At 38.5% G+C, this 22,604-nt stretch overlaps 1 protein-coding gene and 1 long non-coding RNA gene across 2 annotated transcripts; both read left to right on the top strand.

The window, feature by feature from the left end:
* Positions 1–2,669: 2,669 nt before the first annotated feature.
* Positions 2,670–7,129, top strand: setmar (SET domain and mariner transposase fusion gene). The gene is made up of 2 exons (XM_042496602.1): positions 2,670–2,831; positions 6,242–7,129. Exons 1-2 carry the CDS (start codon positions 2,751–2,753, stop codon positions 7,037–7,039), a joined length of 879 nt encoding a protein of 292 aa, XP_042352536.1. The 5' UTR covers positions 2,670–2,750; the 3' UTR covers positions 7,040–7,129.
* A 626-nt stretch (positions 7,130–7,755) lies between these two features.
* LOC121950571 lies at positions 7,756–14,129 on the top strand. Its single transcript, XR_006106330.1, has 3 exons — positions 7,756–8,274; positions 11,984–12,118; positions 13,726–14,129. It is a non-coding gene; the product is annotated as an uncharacterized LOC121950571 (long non-coding RNA).
* The last annotated feature ends 8,475 nt before the right edge of the window (positions 14,130–22,604 follow it).

Here is a 22,604-nt window from a genome sequence, read left to right as displayed (position 1 = left end):
TGGGATGACTGCTGCAGGGGGTGCAAATGCGGAACTCAAGTCATCTTCCTGTGAATCGCATTTTCACTCAAAAGTTTGAATGCAGAGAAATTTAGTTCGTCTGTGCACTTGAATCTTTCCGTCTTATTTTCTTCACCTTGGTTTTAAAATAAAACCCGTGAGTCTTCCTCTCTGTGACTAACCCCTGAGTGTCTGTAACGCTGTTTGTTTCGCCGCCTGTGATGGCCTTTGATGAACTCGGCAGAGGAGTCAGAAAAAGCTCCTTTGAAACCTCTGGGGTCAAGTCATTATAATCATGTCTACTCAAGCTGACAAAGGCAGATGAGGGAAACCTTTGAAATATCCTTTGTTCTCCACTGTCAGAGCAGACAAGAGTGCATCCAGAGGGCCGCGCGGCGCAGCTCTGCTCACAGGCCGGGAGAAGCATCGCAGCCAATTTGAGGCCAAGTCAATCAGCACAGCAGCAGAGGGAGTGCTGGATGCTGGTTGTTGATAATCTCCCCAGAGAGCATGCTCTATCATGCCTTTGCTTCATTAACTCCCCAACCAATTGTAGTCCAGCCTCAAAGTCCAGCTCCTTTGTGCTGGTGTGTGTGTTCTCATTAAAGCCAAAGGATCCTTGACAACTGAGCCCATTAAAGACCCCCAACAACCTGCCTCATCTAGAGCAAGGGAAGCTGTTTCACCCTTTTGTCAGACGACACAATGAGAACCACAATGTCAAGTCATGTTATATAATCCAGGAGAGGCCCTCTTAAAGAAAAACAAAATGAACGCGTGAACATAGTGGTTTCCAACTGGTCCTGTCACAGGGTGTGTAAATAATAATGCCAGCGGTTCTGTCCTAGAACCTTTGCATCTGTGACTGTCCAGCTGGGTTTGGGTTGGACGTGGAAGAGAAAGGGCTGTTTTATTATTCTTTTCAGCAGTTACCTCTGTTGTCCGATCAGTCAAAATGTCAATCAGTTTATCAGTCCACTCCTTCTACCATTTTCTTCTAACATTTCATCTCATGGTTGAGTGCGCAATCTGTGACACCGAGATGCAGGGAAACTGACAGCACTAATTTGAAAGCTAATTCTCAAAGGAAAGTCCTTGGTCACTTGTGTGCAGCGTGGAAATGCCAGCTGACAATGTGACCTCCCCCCTCATCTTCTTTAGACTGCCACCACAGAATAAACTACTGCATATGAATTACACATAGTAACACTGTGACATCATGGGGTGAAAACTCTACATACTCATCACTCTCAGTGTGTACTGTAAAAAAGAGCAACATTCAAACAAAATGACCATTCATTCTGCACTCTGGAGACCATTCAGTCATGGGAAAAACATTAAGTGTACACCAGAGTTCAGAAAACACAGCTGAACTGTCTAACTGAACTTTAGTGGGAAAAGGTCTCCATTCATGAATCTTCTCTCAGGCCTCAACCACCACTGTGGCCTGTTTGTCTGGACTGCTATAAACCCACAGCAGCCTGCAGGCATACTCACATGGCCATGTTTTTGGTTTTGCTTGCTCACATGGGGAGTCAGAATGATATTCTTTGGCAATGAATGTGCTTAATCTTGGTAAATAGAGTGAAAGGGTTCTAAAAAAAGGGAGGGGGGGAGGTAGATCAAAGAAGAAGACTTTCAGCCAAATTAAATGAAATTTCAAGTGTTTGGCATATTGATTCATTTTATTGTTAAGTCATCTATTTCTGTCCAAGATTCTTGCTTACTGTGCAGAAGTTCAGGTGTGGATTCACAGGAGGAACAGTGGTGCTTTGCCTCAGTAGCACTGCCATCTGCAGGTTTTATCATATTACTGCTGTTGTATTCCGGATACTGTAAAACTGCATGTGCTTGAAGCTGATGATACATAACTGGAGATGTGAGGACAAATATTGCACAAAAAAACAACAACAAATGGGGTAGCCTATAAATCAACAGAATAAATAGGTGGGTGTGACACCATGAGATTATTTTATGGTCTCTAATGCTCGACCCTCACAGTTGTTTATATGAATCAGTTATCTCATGCTGTGCTATATTTGTCCTTAATGAAGTGCTGCAGCTCTTTGTCCTGACTGTGGCCAGATGGTCAAAGCACATGGTTTATAATTATACTGGTGTAATGATAAATAATAACCACTAGAGGGTACTAGCCTGTAATTAATCTACCGGAAACCGCAGCAGCAGGAAGCTGGGAGAGAAAAAACTGAGTTAAATGTAACCTAACCTGTGTGTGTGTGTGTGTGTGTGTGTGTGTGTGTGTGTGTGTGTGTGTTACAAACATAAAATATGTTTTTATTCTTATATTTTTGTCAGTTTCTCTTCTATTTTGTATGTTATATATGATATTTTATGTTATTTATATTGTCATTTTAACACTACAGCTTTAATCAATGCACCCAAACATAGGAGCCACATGAGCTACATAGCTGATCTTTCCTCTGCCCCTCCTGAGCTTGTAGACCAGACCCTTTTTATTTAATTTAATTTTTTTTTTTAAATAACCACATGTGGTTTTAATAAGGAATTATTTTTCACACACCTAGTCCTTATGCGCCTGTGCCCCTACCAGATCTAGCCACCTCGCCACACAGTAGATGGCGGTAATGCACCTTAATGCGGTTGCCACCCGCCATAAAACCCATCAGAAGAAGAGGAAGCCTCTGAGTTTGATTTTTGCACATCCCAAATATGCCTCCAGAGTTGTCTGTTTCACTGAAAACTTCGGATATGAATAATGACCGACAGACATGGATTTGAGCAACGGCTTCGATAATGTTCCCGTTTTATTTGATCAGAGTTCAGCTGGAACGACGTCGCCTGACTTTGAGGTAACGTAGCATAGCATGTCTTTCTCTGTCGTTTTTGGGAGTTGACATGAAAGAGACCCTCAACTCCATATATCTTGGTAGCGTCTTCGTTATTCTGCCAGAGTAGTGTGAGGAGGGTAGAAACGTCGTCTTCAGTTCAATTTACTGCTATTTTAGCTATATTATCTAATCAGTGGAACTAATGAGTTCGGTAAAGTTGGAAAGATATTCACAGATTCGGACTTCCGGCATCAATAACTCATTAGTGATACGTTGTCAAAACATAAACGAGGCCTCTTTCCCATCGTTGTAAGGTAGACAATGTGCTACAAGCCCAGTTTTATCAAAAGTAGCTGTCTTTCAAGCTGCAGAAATAACATTGGTGTCAATGAGCAGCCGGCGGTGAGACGAGTGGATAGGGACCGTCTGCAAATTGCAAAACCGCTACAGCAGCGAAGAGAAACACTACACAGATATTCAATAACTTCAGTCACTGTAGTGTCACCAAAATCACTGCAGCCTTCAACTGGCTCCTGTTGATCATACTACAACACTTGTTTTATAATATATATATATATATATATATATATAAATATAAATAAAATGTAATAACTTCTCTTTTATGCACTGTAGTGTCACCAAAATCATTGCAGCCATCAACTGGATGCTGTTGATCATACTACAATATTTGGTTTGATATTAAAAACATTTTTTCATAATTTTAAGAATTTTTATTAATAATAAAATTTAATAACTCCACTTTTATGTACTGTAGTGTCACCAAATTTACTGCAGCCATCAACTGGATGCTGCTGATCATACTACAACTCTTGGTTTGATATTTTTTTAAAAAATCATAATTTTAAGAATTTTTATTAATAATAAAATTTAATAACTTCTCTTTTATGTACTGTAGTGTCACCAAATTTACTGCAGCCAATTTACTGCATTTATTTATTATATTTATTTATATTATTATATTTTATTTATTTAATTTATAATATATATATATATATATATATATATATATATATATTATAAAACAAGTGTTGTAGTATGATCAACAGGAGCCAGTTGAAGGCTGCAGTGATTTTGGTGACACTACAGTGTATAAGACTGAAGTTTTTGAATATCTGTGTAGTGTTTCTCTTCGCTGCTGTAGCGGTTTTGCAATTTGCAGACGGTCCCTATCCACTCGTCTCACAGCCGGCTGCTCGTTGACACCAATGTTATTTCTGCAGCTTGAAAGACAGCTACTTTTGATAAAACTGGGCTTGTAGCACATTGTCTACCTTACAACGATGGGAAAGAGGCCTCGTTTATGTTTTGACAACGTATCACTAATGAGTTATTGATGCCGGAAGTCCGAATCTGTGAATATATTTCCAACTTTACCGAACTGAACTAATGAGGAAAATTCAGGTAATGCTGGACTGTTTTTTGTTATATACCTCAGAGGACTTACAGAAAAAGAAAAAAAAAATAACTCAGTGAGGTGATTTTTCAAAAAAATAGTTTTAAGCCGTGTTTTTTTGTTATAGACTAAACCGTGAATGTACTTTAGTGAAGAAGCTACACGCTTTCAAACATACCATGACCACCTGTCTCACTCGAGCTGCATGTTCAGGGAAAGCGGGACATGTTCAGGCAAAGTGAGACATCTTGTTTGGAAAAAGTGTGTGGGACAGTCATTTTTATTTTAAAAAGACAGGCTTCAGGGTGCTTTGTAGATGCAAAAATCTTTTTTAAAGCAATAAACAACCATGTACTTTCCATGTAGATGTAGGAGCTGTTCATTTAAAAATGTACTACAGGCCATTTCACACAATGTTATACAGCTCACACAGTGATACAGTAATGGCATGCAGCTAACTGATGATAATAACTGTGATCATTTAATTTCACTTTCTCTTAACATATGGTAGTCATGGTACCAAATTAAAACATTTCAGCTAGATAAAGTAAAATAAAACTAACTTCAGTCATGTAGCCAATTGAAAGTAGCTTTTTTTCCACGTTTCCATTCTTAAGGTCTGTTTCTATTTCATTTCAATGATGTCAGTATTTCAAACATGGGACTAGAGGTCAATAAGTTCACTAAGAAGTTCACCCATTAAAAGCTATAGTAGGGGAAACACTGATTTTAAAAGTTGCTTGTCAACCTACCCAAATGTAAGTCTTAAGGTAGAACCCACAGGATATGCGACATGCTCAAACAAGAAAAAAAACAAAAAACTAACAAAAAATCGTTATTATAATGCATTCTATTAATATATTTTATTTGCCCAGAAAACCTGGCAGGGGAAGAAAAAAAATAAAACCTGCAGATGATCAGCTCTATCACATGAACTACATTGTTTGACCAGCAGATGACAGCAAATCATCACAGGCTACAGGACAGGGACTCTAAAATAAGTGTCTCTGTAGGACCAGAGGAGCTGTCCTAGTTAACACAACCTGCTCACAATGCTCCAGAGGACTTCTCTGAATACATTAAAATGTAACCAGTTTTTAAAAAACATCCCATGGACATTGATGATTGTGGTAAAATAATAGTTGTATGTGGAAGTGAGTACATTTGAGTAGGTGAATGGTTTTGAAGTTAGCTGCAAAGCATATAAACCTGTGCTTTAAAACGGTGGTTGCCGGCTAGTGGGTCCTGGTCCAAAAGTGGGTCTCGCTTCCAATTCTGAATGGACCCAAATGACTCGTGAATGTTTTAAGTTTGTAAAAACAAAAACAAAAAAAAACACCCTTTATTTTGAAGTAAAGTGAATTTCTGGCATACATCTTTTATTCTGAGGTGCCATTTCTGTTTACTCTTGCAATACCTTTATTCCTTTATGTTCTATGCCAACTTGTCGTTTATAAATATGTGTGTGTGTGTGTGTGTGTGTGTGTGTGTGTGTGTGTGTGTGTTTATTTAAATACTGAGGAAATTTTGACCTTATTTCTTTCAAGAATATACAGAGAAGGTGATGAGTAACTTTTCAAGAGGTGACCCAAAAATATTGGCAAGAAATTATTTTAAATAACCAGAAAATTACAAAGAAAAAATGACCTGAAGGGAAGTACTAAAAAATATATTGTTTATCTATGATATAATTTTAATTACAAAATTATGATAATTATATCTTTATTTACTGGAATTTTTTTCCTTGTTAGTTTTCTAATAATATTCTATATCTCTCTCCCTCAGTCCTTATTTTTTTCAGGTGATGTTTTTGTCACCTTTTCCTATCTTTTAGTAATTTGCTGGACATTTCTTGCCTTTTTCCATGTTTCTGGAAAGAAAAAAAAGCACACCAATTTCCTCAGGTTTCAAAAGTTTAAATGCCTATGAAAGGCGCCCAAACGCAACGCAAGCAAAAACTAATGTCGATCCAGGTTCTAGAGGGTTAAACTTTAAACATTTGTTGTCATTTTGTCAGTATTCTACAGATAATGTTCAGGGACCAGGATGCAGCATTGACCCCAGTGAGGTGACCCTTCCTGGATGCTCCTGCCTCTCCCGCTCCTGCCTCCCGGAGAGCTGCTCCTGCCTGCAGGCACATGGGCAGGTGTACGACAGCACCGGCAGACTGCTGCACGTCAGCGGGACAGGCTCTGGCTACTGCTCGCCCATGTTTGAGTGCAACGCCCTTTGCACCTGCAGTGATGCCTGCTGTAACCGGGTGGTGCAGAGAGGGCTGACACTCAGGCTGGAGGTGTTCCGCACTCAGAACAGGGGCTGGGGAGTACGGACACTCGAAGCAATCCCATGTGGGACATTTGTGTGCGAGTATGCAGGAGAGGTGATCAGCCTTGAGGAGGCCAGTCGCAGACAGCTCGCCCAAAAATCTGAGGACAATAACTACATCATTGCAGTAAGGGAGCACGCAGGTACGGGCGCCACCACTGAGACGTTTGTGGACCCCGCCGCCGTGGGAAACGTAGGCCGCTTTCTTAACCACTCCTGTGAGCCCAGCCTTATCATGCAGCCGGTCCGAGTGCACTCGGTGGTTCCCAGGCTGGCTCTGTTTGCAGGGCGGGACATCGATGTACATGAGGAGCTGACGTTTGACTACTCAGGAGGATACAGCAACCAGCCTCCTGCAGAGCTGCTGTCCTCTCAGAGTGACGCCAAGCTGCAGGCCAGCAGGACAGACGCGCTCCAGAGGAAAGAGTGCCACTGTGGGGCCAAAAACTGTGCTCAGTTCCTTCCACTGGATTTATCTATTATCAGCTGAGGTTATTAGAAACGTGGATCAACATCAGTTTTCTTGTGCTGCGTTCAAATGCCTTGCGCAAACTATTTAACCCTTTGAAACCTGAGCAAGTTGGTTTGATTTCTTTTGAAAACATGGGGGGAAAAAAGGCCAACTTGGCAAGAAATGTGCCACAAATTGGGAGAAATTGGTAACATCTTGCAAAGAAATTGACCTAAAGATTTTTTTTTTTTTTAAAGAGGGGAAGATAATAAGAAAAATATCCAAAAATGTGGGAAAAATGTCCTGAAAACTATATTTATAATTTTTAAAAATATTTTTTTACATACATCATGAGAAATAAAGATTATTTCAAACAAATTTTCTCAGTCAAAAAGCGAATAAGCAGAATCCCAAAGCTTACTTTTGCCTATCCTATATCAACGAAAGGGTAACCCAGAAATAACAGGAAAAACCAAAGAAAAATAAATACATTAATTAAAAAAAACATAAACTCTAAATTATAATCCTCAAATCTTATACACTATAATCAGTCCTCAATCATTTTTCACTATAATTGTTTTACATTATAGTTTGTAAACATTTTAAGGCTTTTTTAACAACTCAAAAGAGAGCATCACAATTTCAACTCAGCACTGAGTCCATTACAGAATTTGACTCCCAAAACTGAAATACATACACACACTCACAGTCACACCTAAGGGCAATTTAGAGTCACCAATCAACCTGAGCTGCATGTCTTTGGACTGTGGGAGGAAGCCGGAGACCCACGCAGACACGGGGAGAACATGCAAACTCCGCACAGAAGGGCCTCCCCGCCCAAGGTCCAAACCTTGCCCGAACCTGGATTCGAGCCGGGGACCCTCTTGCTGTGAGGCGTCATTTGTGCTTCTTTTTAGGTCATTTTTTTTTATTTTTTACATTATTTTTTTCAAATATTTAGGCCATGTCTTCTTAACATACTCATTGCCTTCTACCTATGTGTCAGACTAATTTGTGTCAAAGGGTTAAAATAAAAAGTCATTCTACAATTTTATGGTTGCATTTCCTTTTAAGACTGTGTATTTAGTCTTGTCCTGGTCTATTTTCAGTTTCCCTTACATCTCGGCTAATTCAACCACTCATTAGAACAAGACAGTGCAACTCGTGGATGGCTCCATAAACACAATGGGCTGGATGACTCATGTCTGTGCCCGTCTTTGTTTCCTGTTTGGTCCCTGCCGTGTCTCCTGATCTGCCAGCGTCTCCCACTCCATGTAAGATGATGCAATGAAAATAAAAATCTCAAGGCAAGAAAAACAAGTTTTTATTTTTCTGAAAGAGGAGGACTTGTTGACACTCCTGTCTGCTCTCTCACTTGTACAATTGGTTTTCATCTATCGGGACGCTTGTTCTGTGTAGGACATTTCCCACCAGATTTATAATCTTGCAGCTCTCATCTCGTCCTGGCACATTGAGGTTCCATTTCTCATACAGCACATAAATCTGGAAGGAATAGAAGCACTATTTGCACTGACAGAAACAGGAGGGATGATGTTTAACCCTTTGGAACCTGGAGCGGCATTACTTTCCTTGTGCTGCTTTCACATGCCTTTCACAAGTATTTAAACCTCAGCAAACTGGTGCATTTTCTTTCAAAAACTTTGAAAAAGGCAATAAGCAACATGGTAATCCATTTTTTTGCAAATTGCAAGAAATTAGATCTCAAAATCTACTTTTTTAATAGCTACTGAAAAACGTCAAGAAAAAAGAAAAGGCTAGGGGAAAATGTGTAGAGGAAAAAAATTAATGAACAAAATAGCCAGGTGGAAAAAAAACTATACAGCTGTCATAATTACATATTTAAAATTATGTTACAAAATTCTTACAATTTTTAGGAAGTTTTTCCAGGTGTTTTCTGTTTTTGTTTTTGTTTTTTTAGTTTAGTATTTATTTTTTATTTATGTATGTGTATGTATTTTAATGTATTATTATGATTATAAGTAGTAGTCATAGTAGTATATATTTATTTATCCATTTTCATTATTAATCTAATTTTCTTTTTTCTTTTTTTATGATGTTTGCTGATTTCAGGTAATTGTTTCTTTTGTTGCTAATTGCCTTCTTCAGTTGTTTTTGAAAGTAATCAAGCAAACTTGCTCTGGTTTCAAAGGGTTAATAACCACACAGGCTATAGAATTGATCTTCACACCTTTACAGTTGCTGATGTCGTGTCAGTCAAAAAAACTAACACCTAAAATTCTCAGTTAAAGTCACAGCTATCATTTGTGTCCATCAACTTGACATTTCGTTTCCGTCTCTGTGCGATGCAGCCTGGTCTTGTAGATATTCTCAGCTCCTCATTGCACTCAAACCTCAAGAGAGGTGGGACCAATTAAAAAGGGCCAGGGGGTGTTTTTTATATAGAAACAGTCTTTATTCCCCTGTCAAAGGAGGGGTGAAGGTGTCCCACTTCAGTGTGACCATTCTGAATCAGGACCCTCTCCGCTCCATCTGCCCTGTTTCCAGTCTAGACCTGCTTTCATCTTATTAATATCCACATCTGGGTTAATTAGGATGGAGACCGTGTTTCATCCAGAAATGGGACCGGCGCTCCAGCCACATCGGGCTTGAGAGAGACTAAATGGTGGTGTTCAGGGGTGGGTGGGAGGGGGTGGAAGCCCTCTGCCGATCGGTGACTGCTGTGGAGAGGCGAATAACGCAGGATGTTGTTATTCTGACCCATATTTTCTCCTCTGTTAGGGTTACCTGAGTTTCAAATGGGCTGCCTGATCTGATCTACACTCAGAATTAAAGACCCAGTTTAAATGGTTATATTTTACAAAAGGTTAGGCAATATTTTGTTTTACATTAATATCATGATTTGAGACTAGATATGGTTTAAGATTTCTGATATCGTAATATCATAAATGATCGTAATATGGTATCGTAATAAGAGTCGTCTTTTCCTGATTTTAAAGGCTGAATTACAGTGAAATGATGTCATTTTTAGGGCTGTCAAAAGATGAATGTTTTGACTTGGGATTAATTGCAGAATTTCAATAGTTGACCAGGATTAATCAAAACTCCAACCACTACACAAAGTCCAATAACTAACACGTTTTATCCTGTTTGTTTAGTTTGTACAAAAACTAAAGTGTAAAAACGAGGCAATGTGACTGTTTGGGGTCTGTCGTCATTGTTACCCTGCCAAATATTTCACATAACACACTGTCCTAAAACCACAAGGTGTTATTTTTACACTGAGGTTTTGTATGTTTAAATGTGCTTTAAAGATACTCATAAGTGGATTTTGTCTCCGCTGGACTGTGAGGTTACTTGTTTTTTCCCTTTACAGTCTTTATGCAAAGCTCAGCCGACCAGCTGCTAGAGGTAGCTTCATATTGAACATCTACAAGTAGCTGTCATAGTAGCATCGATCTAACTCTGAACATTATAGCAAATAATGCTGAATTCCACTAACTTCGAAAATGAGGTGACCATGTTGCAAAAAGTCGGACAACCAAGACGTTAATAGCTGTAGCAGTTGATAACTATGTATTACGCTGTATTTTGTGCATACAAATATACCATAGCAAAACATTTCCAGAGAAGAAAGTTGGACAGTACTATAAGTATGTTTTATGACTGATTAAATTCAGTCTGAAAGGAGGAACAGTAGCAGCAGCAGAAGAAAATATAGTTTTAATAATAGATGTTATCTGTATTATATTATATCATATTATATATATTATCAGAATTACTGCCATGTGGAGAAAATGTAGGCTGTCTGTGGCCTTGGAGAAAACTAGGACAGAGATTATGTAGAGAAAAAAAAGATACCCAGGCATTTCTCAAAGCGAAGGAATGTATAGAAAGTTCTGGGTCAGGGTTTCTTTCTTCACCATCAGCTAAATCATGTGTGCAGCGGCCTGGTACTTATTTCTTCTACTGATAAATGCAACATTTAATTTGAAAACAAGAAGCAGCCCTTAAACCTTTCCATCCGCGGCCCTGTTTGTTTTGCTTTTGTGATCAATCAGATTCCACCATCCTTTCAACAGATCCACTATGAGTACAAGGAAAAACAATCTCCTCAAATGCATGACTCATGTCATTTTCGAGTCAGATGTCCCTGGGATCACTATGGTAACCGGCTGTGCGTACAGGAGGTGATTTGGACAGCAGTGGTTTGGTTCGGAGGTGCGTAAAGGCTGTTCACAAATCCTGACTGTCGAAGAGCCAGGCTGCAAATGAATGGCTCCCTTCCAGGATGGTCACCTAGCAACCACCAGTTAATCACATGAGGTGAACTTCCCCGCCGAACCCGCACTCCACACCCCCTCTGTACAAAAGCAAACCCGTTAGGGATGCTTCACAGTGCAGGAACGTATTTTCAGAATGACAGACCATGTATCTTGCATTTCAAAAAATAACTCTTGGAAGGAAAACAAATGTTTTTAGGAAACTGTTGTCCTTGCTGTCTGAAAGGTAGTTGAAGTAAACTTGATGTTAACATGATGTTTCATTCCAAAGTGACCAAAGAGGCCAAAGATCACTTGTTATGATTCTATCTTTAGATGGAGCTCATTACGTTTTGCTCATTTATGTTGAAGTTTTGTCATTTAAAGTTGGTGCAAACATCACCTAAAGTAAGATTGTCTAAATTTTGAAAGATGAAATATCACAGTCTTCTTCAAAAAAATGAATTAGCTGGCTAACTGAAGTAGCTTATGATGGCTAACCTTAGCTAATGTAAGCAAACTTTAGATAGAGTTATTGTATATTTGTATATTGTGCAAATGAAATTAGTTTACCAGTTTAGGGATTTTGTAGCTTTTTCTCTGCTTGTTACGATGTAACACTACATTTTAGTGGTCACGTGTTACAGATTGTTATACCAAAGCAACTGAACCCACCAGCTCACTCAGTTTTTCATTTTACTGCTTGTGGTCTTATGGTATGTTCCCCTTGTTGTTATTTCAGAGATCCAGGTGAGAACTCCAATTGGAACAGCTCCTGAAGTCAGATTTCAAACTCGAAAAGTTGACGAAACCTCACCAACCCAAACCTCAAAACCCAAGATGGCCGCTCTGTGTATCAGCAGTAGTGAAAGCTGCGGTAATGTAGGCTACTGTTTGTGATCACTTTGTGTCTCATCAGTGGACATGTGCCTATGGTGTTCATGTGCTACTGATGTTGCCAATAATGGCAAACCTTGCTAGAACTGGTATTACTAACAACATCTTGGCCGTCCGACTTGGGGCTACCTGAACACAGTAAACTCGTGTGTGATGTCTCTTCAGTCCGACTTACAAGGTAAATGTAACGCAGCATCTTTTTTATGTTGCCTAATGATGGCTCAACAGTATCGGTTGCTGGATGGCCATCACTATTTTGAGACATTGGCAACCAGTTCTTTGCCTTTGGTTGCCAATGGTGGCATCGACTTTTTAACATATATAAAGTAGCCAACATACCAAAAATAAGTACATTTTTAGTATTTGTAGCATTTGTGATTTTTACTGTTACAGTCAGAAGCAGACAACGCAGCACGTGCGTTGTTGCGTTTACTTGCGTGTGTACCATCATATGTTTTGGAGACATTGGTGATGTAATTACAGTTGTTGGACTAGGTGATGAAAAATTCTATCAACTCATCAACATAATGCAACTAATGTGCATTTTGATTCAACTTACAAAGATGCAGATGAACAAGAATGAACAGATAAGATCAGATAAATGATATAATCAGATAAAACACTACAATAAATTTTGTTTCGTTACTATAATTAAGCTTTCAAACATTCTTTTATGTTGCATCAGGCTGATGTTCTGCTTAGTAGAGTGCATATAGTGCATAGTATGGCATATCTTAATTACTCAAAATATTAACAATTAGCAATAGTTTGACATTTAGGGAAATATGCTTGTTGGCTTTCTTGTGGAAAGTTAGATGACATACTGTTCTTAGAGATCGATCTTCATAAAAGACACGTTCTCTTTCTGTTGTATCAGGCTCTTCCTGCCGCTCCTCCTCCTGCAGATCAATAAAATAAAGGAATTTTTAAAATTCTGCACTATCCCCTTTAAGCTAATGAGTCAAGATAACCCTCAAATGAAGGATAACAGATATTGATTCTTACAAATAAGATGTGTTCTCAATATGTTGCCCTACTATGATATAGGCGAACAAGGTTTCCACCTAAATGTCTTGCCAAGTTTAGCTTTAAAGGACAAAAGACACAAAGACTGGCTCTACCTTATGCTTATGAGAGCCATGCATCACATTGATAAAGGAGCCAGACACCATTTCTGGATGAGTGACCAGTGGAGAAATTACAACTGGCAGTCCATTTGTTCAAAAATAGAGCACCTCTCTGATGAGGGAGCAGATGTCCTTGAATCCTGCAGCCAAGTCAAGAAAAAAAAATAAATTGGAAAACGGCAGCTATCTGCTGGGCCTCAGCTGGCAAAGGCATTTCAAAGTCCACTTTGAAACGTTTCTCTCGATTTCTTGACTCTGTTATGAATGTATGAAACCAGTTGCTTCTTTGAGCCACATGGTGTTGCATGTTGTCAGGTATCTGTCCATGTTGTATTGACAAGATATATCAACAGATTCAGCAGCATGTATTGAATTAGTCTTTTTGCTCATTATCCAGAAAATACTCAAAAAGCTTAAACTCGGTCTATCAAGTGCTCACTTATGTTCTTCTAAATTTCAGGAACATTTTCAGAAATTTGTGTGACTCTTCTCTCACCAACGTACAAGTGGAAGGGAATGTCAATGAAGGTCTTCAAAGGTTCCTCCCATCACAGATGTTAAGTTATATTTGGCCCAGGACACCTGCAGCGGGCTCAGCAGGAAGTTCTGGAGCCCCAGAAGCAGCCGCCTCCACAGCTTCTCTCGCCACTGTTCAAACGTCACATACATTCATACCTTAATTACACTTACACTATGTTTAATGTGCACAAATTCTTAAAGCTGGCAAAGTTTGTAATTTTTACAATATAACTTTTAGTTAGATTTGCTGAAACTGGTATTATAGTAGTGCAGAGGGCAGATAATCTGTGAAAAACATCATGTTATTCCTACTCCTCGTAGTGCTTCTAATAGCATTTGCAATTATCAACAGCGCCTGACCGAAAACAACCGATCAGAGCCGTGAAGTCTCTAACGCAGCTGTCATCTGCAGTCAAACTGATCAAATACAAAACAAAATTCTGTTACTGCTAGAGCTGGGTTTTGTTTGGGGTTTTCCCTGAAACCAGTGCCAAAATGATACTTTTAAAATGGTACCTAAACTAAAGACTTACTTTTTTTATAATTGCAAAAGCAAATTCGAAGTTAAAGTGGAATATTTTACCTTTTACCTTAACAGTCTAAGTACACTTAGATATATGAAATCATACAGCTTACTTATTTTACAGTATTATAGCTGTAGAATGAGAAAGTTTGTGACCTGGCTGCTGTGTTTTGAACAGTCAAGCCAAAAGCAAGCACCACCAGTCAGAGCACACTTTTGGGCATCTCCTAAAACAGTTTGAATGCAGTTCAGGAGCAGTGACTGACATGACTGATAGCTGCGTTACTGACTTCTTGGCTCTGATTGGTTGTTTTAATTCAAGCATGGTGGATTCTTGCATATTCCTTTAGAACAAGGAGGCAGAGGAGCATGATTTTTCACAATCTGTCTCATGTACTACTGTCTGGATATAGTGACAGTTTCAGCAAATATGGCAAAATGTTATATTAATAAAAGTTACTAACAATAGCTATAACCCTTTGATACCTGAGTAATTTGATTTTTTTTTTAAAACATGGGAGGGCAACAAGAAGTTGCCAAGAAGTATCCTAATAAAAAGCAAGAATTTAGTAAAAAGTTACATGAAAATTACCCCAAAATGCAAAATGAGAGAGAGAGAGAGAGCAAAGAAAGGTAGAAAATGAGCAACAAAAAAAACTTCAAGAAAAATGCAAAAAAACTTTTATTTTTTCTATTACCTCATTTTTACCCTTATGTTTTTGACAGAAATCAAACCAATTTTCTCTGGTTTCAAAGTTTAAATGCAAGTGAAGAAAAGTGATGTCTATCCAGGCGTTAAAGGGTTAAGTAAGCAGTTCTGCAACTTAACTGAAGTGGAAAGATACAAATCAAAGGGAAACACAGGCATAAATGAATCTAATTTTCAGAGATCCTGATGATGACAGGTTCCAACAAAACATATCTGTCATTATGTCCCACAGCAGTCTCAATCTTACCTCAAATGAGCCCACTGACATGCTCGGTGGAGCGTGCTAATGCACTTGACGGCAGTGTTTGTGATTGTGGAAGACACTTACTGTGCATGTCAGGCTGAGACTAATCATGTGTGGATCACACTTCATTTTTAAACCTTGTGCAACCGCTTGCTGACAAATGGACCATCCCAAGTGCTTCTGTGCAAACTAAGCTGCTGCAATCTCATTACCTGTCCCATCTCAACGTTACAGCATCCAACACAGACTTTGTGTTCTTCCCGGAAATGCATAGCTGTTTATTATTGCTGTTATTTATGATTATTGTATGTTTGTATAAAGCAGCTGCATTTGATAATAATAGGCTTCTTTAGTTATTAAATGTGCAAGAAAATAAATCAACTAATATAGTTATAACATGCATCTAAGTCAGAACAGTTATGACGCGTTTATGGATATTTTAAATTTATTCTGCAGACAATTTAACCCTTTGAAACCTGTATCGACATCACCTTTCTTGTGCTGCATTCTGACACCTTTCACAGGTTTTTAAACCTTTGAACCCTGAGCAATTTGATTTATTTTTTAAAACATGAAAAAGGATAACAAGCAACTTAGTAAGACATGTATTACAAATTGCAAGAAATTAGTAAACTGAGAAAATTATTTTTTAAAAAGCTAGGAAAACATCCAAAATGATACTTATAATTATCATAATCATATATTTAAAATTATTTTACAGAAGTATTTTAATTTTTAAGCTTCTTTGCTTTTGTTTCTTTTTCTGTTTTTTTGTTTTGTTTATTTGCAAATAATTTCCTTTTTTTTAAAAAATAATTTCTTGCTAATTTTTCTTTTAATATTGATCATTACCTTCTTCCCATGTTCTCGACAGAAATCAAGCCCATTTTAGACAGTTTCCTAAGGGTTAACACTTCTGTACACGGGCTGCATTAGATAGCCCGGTAGGTTACAATGAAGTGTAGTGAAAGTGAGGAGTGGACCCTGCTGACCCTAATGGATTAGCTTCAGTTAAAGCAGCTTACAGAGCATGCTCTGCAGGTTAAACAGGTGACTTCAGACAACTGCCTCTTTAGATATTGCTTTGTGAGATTAGCTCATACAGAAACAAAAGTAAAAACAGGTAATTCCACCAGGCACATGTGTATGGCCTGACATATTGATTATACTATAACCAAGGGGATGTGCTAAAGTGTTCGTCATCTCTGTGCACTGTGTTTCTGACGAGGGGACCAGCTGATTGACGAGGGGACCAGCTGATTGAGTATTTGATCAGCCTGTTGTAAGAGCCTGACTGAATATTAGTTTCTGAAAACATGCAACAAAATGTTATCGATGAATTAACTGAATGCAGGACGCAGCACAGAATGTAAAACTTATTTTTCCTACATTGGTAACAAGTTATACCACAAAACCACAAGGCCTAATTAGAATATTTCTGCAGCTGGTCTAATCAGACTCTTTCCATTGGGAATATGCAGGCCATTATGCCAGCATAATTGTCTTTTATTTTTAGTGAGGTAGATCTCTGCTTTATACTGGGGTGCCATACCAATACCTGTTGTTTTGCAGGCAAGGCAGGAGGTGGGACCTCTTTTTTGATAATGGAGTGTCAGCATGAATCAGTCAGTCAGTTTATTACATAGATGTCAGACAGCATGCCCCCAGTAGGAGTGCAACACAGAAGCTAAGCAATGTACTGCTATAGATGGAGGTCAGTAACAAAATGAATATAAGCCACCTAAAAAAAGTCCTACCTAAAAATTCCATATCAGTTTAAGTATTTGAGAGCATTTTCAATGCTTGATCTTGCTGTCAGACAGCCTGTTATGACGGGGAAGCCATTAATAGTTTCAGTCCTTGATCAGTGACGCTTGTCAAAGCTACCTGACTCCTCTGACAAAAATATTATTTTCAGCACATTGATCAAGGGGCTGCTGGTCTATCGCTGCCTAACACATTCTCATCCCAACTTGTCACATGTTGTATCTTTGTCAGTGGACTTACGCATCTACATTTTCTGATTTAGGTATCCGTCTGCATCTGCTCTTTATGCTCCAGGATGTTGCTACGGTGATGTCAACAAATGCACATGGTGGGATGACATGCATGGTTGTGTTTAGGTAACACCAACACATGTAACAACTGCACGGATGGTTAGGTTAGGCATCAAAGTCACAGATGGTTAGGATTATAACTATGTGGCGATACTTACGCCATGATCTGAGTAAACTGATATGGCAAACCTCTTAAGCTTTGACTGTGCAACTGACTCAAATCTCTCAGTTGACTTGACGTCATTTACAGTCTGCACACATCACAGCCTCCAAAAGGCAGGCACACGGGCAGAGGATAATAGACTGTTGTTTATACGACCTCATTTTCACACTACGCTGGAAGGTCCTGCGCTCAGTGTGTCACGTCAGAGTGTGTTTTTACACCACACTTGTTCACAGTACACTGCATAGTTCCGTTCGTCAGCTGTGCAGGTTACGTACTGATCCTGAGACTCACTGTTCTAGTTGTCAGAGCTCCAGTAGCAGAATGTAAATTGTCAAACGGAGCAATTCTGTACAGAATATACCAATGTAGATGTGAGACTGCTTATGTTAATGGAAGTTCTATCAGTATTCTACATTTAGCTTGAAATCACTAATAAGCCATTATCTAAGGTTCTTGCTCCCAGCGGCAACATGTCTTCAGTGGTTCACTGTCTCAGATCCAGAACAGAGTTAGAGGCCACCGTGTTGTTTATAGAGTTATAGAGACGTCCATCTCTCCTTTTACAAGACTAGAAATTTTGACATAAAGGGAAACTTTGGTATTTTTCAGCCTGGACTCTATTTTTTAATGGGAACAACATTTTTTTGAAATAGTATCAGTACTCATCAGGCAGCTGTGATACAGACTGCAAACATTTGTCTTTTACCTTATCTCTTTATACCTTTTCACTAACACTTCTAGTAGTGTTGACTTCCGCTCAAGTCACTTTTTGTGAGATTTCAGACAAGACTTCTTCTTTAGCAAGACTTAGTTAGACATCAGAACAAACAGACCGGATTGAGAAAAAGGTAAAGAAAAACATTTTTTAAATTTTTTTTTCTGCCAGGTGCTCTTCATTATGGTGTTGGACAATTATGTGTTGCAGGAATTGCCTTTTTTTCTAGGCCGACCTGAAAGTTCGCATTACCCTGGCTCTCTCCTCAGAAATTTTTTGTTGAATTTTGGATTATTGCACACAATACGATCTGTGGCAAACAAACATTTATGATACTTGCATGTTTTGTTTAGCAAGATAAATTAAACACCACTTTTATTATTTGTGAAGAAAATGAAATTGTCATCAGAGGGAAAAAGCTATAAGTGAACTCTGTAAAATCACGTCTTCAACGCTACCACAGTGTGGCTGTAAAGCTGTGTTTGGTGTTTTTTAAGACACATACAATCTTTAAAATTCATAAATTGGTTATTTACTGGGGTATTTTATGTCATATAACAAAACACAAAAGTCTCTTAAGCTAGTGTTCAACGCAGACCTCATTTAAGATATTTCACCAAAACCCCATAAAAAATGTTTTAAAGAAAAGAAAACATTGACTTTGAGACAAGGGAATCAGGAGTGGTAAAATGCAAAATCATTATCAAGTTTTAGGACTCTGTGCGGGCTATATCCTCTAAAAGTGCTTGTTTTTGCCACTGACAGACTCAGATTGTTATTTTAAGTGTCTGACAAAATAATGGAAAAAATATAAAAAATAAATAAATAAAATATATAAAGAAATAAAATGTTTTTTTTCCCACCAGAATGAGTCTTCTTAATAATAAATAAAATGATAAAGGGAAAGGGAAAGAAAAACATTTTATTTCTCAGAAGGGATCCTTTCCATAATGTTGTCAGACACTAATGGTAACAATCAGAGCCTGTCAGTGGCAAAAACAAACACTTTTTACATTTATGATGCACAATTGCCCCATAGGATTACATTGCAGTCTATTTCTTACGTGCTGGCTGCAGCACTTTACTCAATACTGACCTGATTTCAAAAAGATTTTTGTACCACTTAGGCACAAAAACATTAGATCAAAGGGTCCAGGCTGAAAAATATACAAATTAGTCTTTAATCTCAGATATGAAATTAAGATTGAATATTTCGTACAAGAGGAGTATTACCCCCAAACGCCCAAAAACTCCTTGTTCTTAATATATTTAGCTCTGGTCTGACATTTCTGATGAATGCTGGTATTAGTTTGCAGGCAGTGGCCCACACAGAGGACCAGCAGAACCTCAGACAAGAAAACTACCAACCATTGTGCCCACACATCCCCGCTTAGGGAAGGCCTGAATCTGCACAGGAGAATACTCACTCGAACACATGCACAATGATGAATCTAACAATCTGTGCACCCACACAGATGGCCGCTGCATTTTGTCATTCCTCTGCCTCTGGTGCACTCCAAGCATGCAGATGCTGTTTTCGTTAATTTGTTAGTCATGTGTTAATCCTGTCAGAAAGACCAGCCCGTGTGTCTGAGTCCACTTCAAGTCAGACCACCGATCGGGATGAATCACTGCTCCCTCCCACCAAACTTGTGCTTTTTTTTTAGAACCCTTGCAGTATTTTTTTTTTAAACAAGCTGTTGTGGTCATGCATTGTGTGCCTTTTGGCAGAAGACAAGCTCTTCTGGTTCAGGAAAGGCACTTTAATAATCAAAATACCCCAAGAATAAAGAAAGCATTGTGTTTGTCAAGCTACAAATCAAACCATATCTGACATCACGATTGTTGCAATTCACAATCACAACGGCAGCTGTGTCCAGTTTTCTATATATATACACACATTTTTTTTTTTTTTTTTTTTTTTTTTTTAGCTTCGTGGTAGAATGGTAGCCCGTCGTCTGTACACTGTATCCATGACAACTGAGTACTCAGTGATCAGCATTCAACTTAACCTAATGTCAAAATTAACCAAAGCCTGGAGACACTTTCAGTGGAATAAAAGTTCGCCTCTAAGAATTTGTGGTCATGACTCTGACATCACTGCATTTAGAGATATGCTGGTGTCAGAGACTTTAGACTGAGACAAAATCCTTCATCCTTCCTCTCTCAACTCAACAAATGAAGCAGTCTAAGTGGTCTTAAATGTACTTTTGATGTAATTTGTAATATAATTTGATGACTGATTGCATAACCAGTAAAAAGGAAGTGTCTGGCACTACAAAAAGTGCAGTCACATGCGTGATTAGTTTTTTTCCCCTTAATGCATCATATTGAGCTGGATTTTATTTCATCAGCACCAGGAATACAGCACACAAAAACATAAATCACAATGTAGAAGTTTTTGTTGGCTTAGGAGTACAACACAGAAATTTGCAGCCATTTACATCTTCTAAGGCCTCACTGTGCAAAAGCAGATGTGGTATGTAGAAAAAGAGGAGAAGCACTTTTATGGTAATGGATACTTGTGTAACCCCACTTACTCCTCTCCTCTCATCCCTCTAGATTCTGTAACTAAGAAACCAAATCAACGGCTCATCAGTGGGTTTGGTTAATGCCATTGAGCTCGCTTTTAAGGATGAAAGTGTCCTTTCTCTTCTTGGGCCACTCTTTCTCTTCTTTATGTTGCCATTAGGAATAATTAGGAATAATCAAGCTTTTACACATTTTCTAATGTAACCATTTAGCATATGCAGGCTTTCATGGAGAAATTTGAGCCCCTTCATTGTTTTGGAAGAACAAGGATCACTGTGTGGACGGTCTGCCTGCACTCTGTTTTATTCATATGGCAGGTTATTTGTGAGTTCAGTATTGTACAATGCTTCTGAATATTTCAGTACGAGAGGCTGTTCCAGATCCAGTAGCTGAAAATGTCAGTGTGATTTTAATGGGTCAACTGCAAATAAACCAGATCAGTCAAAGTTGTGAGATTGAGGTTTCCAAAGTAAACGTTATTAACTTAAAAACCTGGTTGCCCAGGGGCAAAACCACAAGATGCTATCAATCTGTATGAATAAGAAAGAAAGGAAGAAAGAAGATACAAACATGGACTCTACTTAACATACAGGTTGTTTCCTCACCTCAAATCTGGAAATCCGGGGCCAGAATCACTGTTTCTGACAGACTGTCACACACCTGATGTTTTTATCTCTTGTCCTTTCACACTTGAACATGCACAGCATGACCTCCTCTTTGTAAGGCAATATGTGTGCTTCTGTTTTTGACATACGTATACATGACATAATGTAGCCTAGACATTGACAAAAACCTCCAGTCACACGGATGTGATTGGCATTTTCTCAACAGTTGACAACATGTGACACAACTTATGCAGTTGTACTTGTTAGCATGGATGATCTAACAGGATTAGTTTCTCTTCTGTCATCTTATTTTGCAATCATTTGGTCACTGAGGTTTCAAAATGAGACAAGGAGCTGACAGCCATGCTAGATGCTGTGTGAATCTGTAATGTGCTGATGCTAATGGGAATACCATTTATTTTGCAAGTATTTGGTCATTAACCAAAGTATTAGACAAATGGAAACTGATGATGACATTATAGGGGATAAGTTTGAGGATCATCTAATTCACAGGACACATCCTCTGAGGATAATGAATTTTATGCAAATCATTGATGATGATGCCCCGACACTATGACTGGGCACAAGCCTAGGGGCCCAAAGTCCTCCATCTGCAAAATGTCATTTAGATTAACACCTACTGACCAGGAAGACACTCAAAATGAACACAAAGAGAAACATAAAGATGCAAAGGAACTGCAAAGAGAAACAAAAAGACTACAGAGACAAAAGGACTAGAAAGAGCCACAAAGAGATGTAAAAGAACTGTAAAGAGACACAAAATGACAAAAAAAGACACAAAATTAGCTCAAAGAAACATAAACAACAAGGAGACACAAAATGACCACAAAGAGACACAAAACAACAACAAAAATGATGCAAACTGACTACAAAATCTGTGTGTCTTGCTTCTATTAGGGGAGGTGGTGGGGCCTTTTACATATCTGTGCCCATGGGCCCATTGTCTCTTAATCTGCCCATGGCTGGAGATAAATAAAGTAATTTAATGAAACTGAATTGAAAAAGGCCACCACTGTCTCCTCCTCCAAGATAAAAAAAAAAACTTGTTTCTAATGATATTTGTAAAAATAAAATAAAATAATTTAAGTAAAATGAAATAAAATAAAACAACAGGCTTGTTTCTGTCTAAAAAAAGAAAAAGAAAAAAAAAAGACTACATTACCCAGAGAGCTGTGCCGTAGTATAAATAGTAACGAAAGGGGCGTTCCGTCAGTGACATGTGGAGGAGGTAAGAAGCGGATTGCTGCC

Source organism: Plectropomus leopardus, chromosome 2 (genome assembly GCF_008729295.1).
Source record: "Plectropomus leopardus isolate mb chromosome 2, YSFRI_Pleo_2.0, whole genome shotgun sequence".
Lineage (NCBI taxonomy): Eukaryota > Metazoa > Chordata > Actinopteri > Perciformes > Serranidae > Plectropomus > Plectropomus leopardus.
Note: the sequence above shows the minus strand (reverse complement) of the source record. Positions and strands in the feature narration are given on the sequence as shown.

Excerpts from the sequence above, each read along its gene's own strand:
- setmar (XM_042496602.1), top strand. The coding sequence starts at position 2,751 with ATGGATTTGAGCAACGGCTTCGATAATGTTCCCGTTTTATTTGATCAG. Across the intron at positions 2,832-6,241 it reads CGACGTCGCCTGACTTTGAG|TATTCTACAGATAATGTTCA; the intron begins GTAACGTAGCAT and ends TCATTTTGTCAG.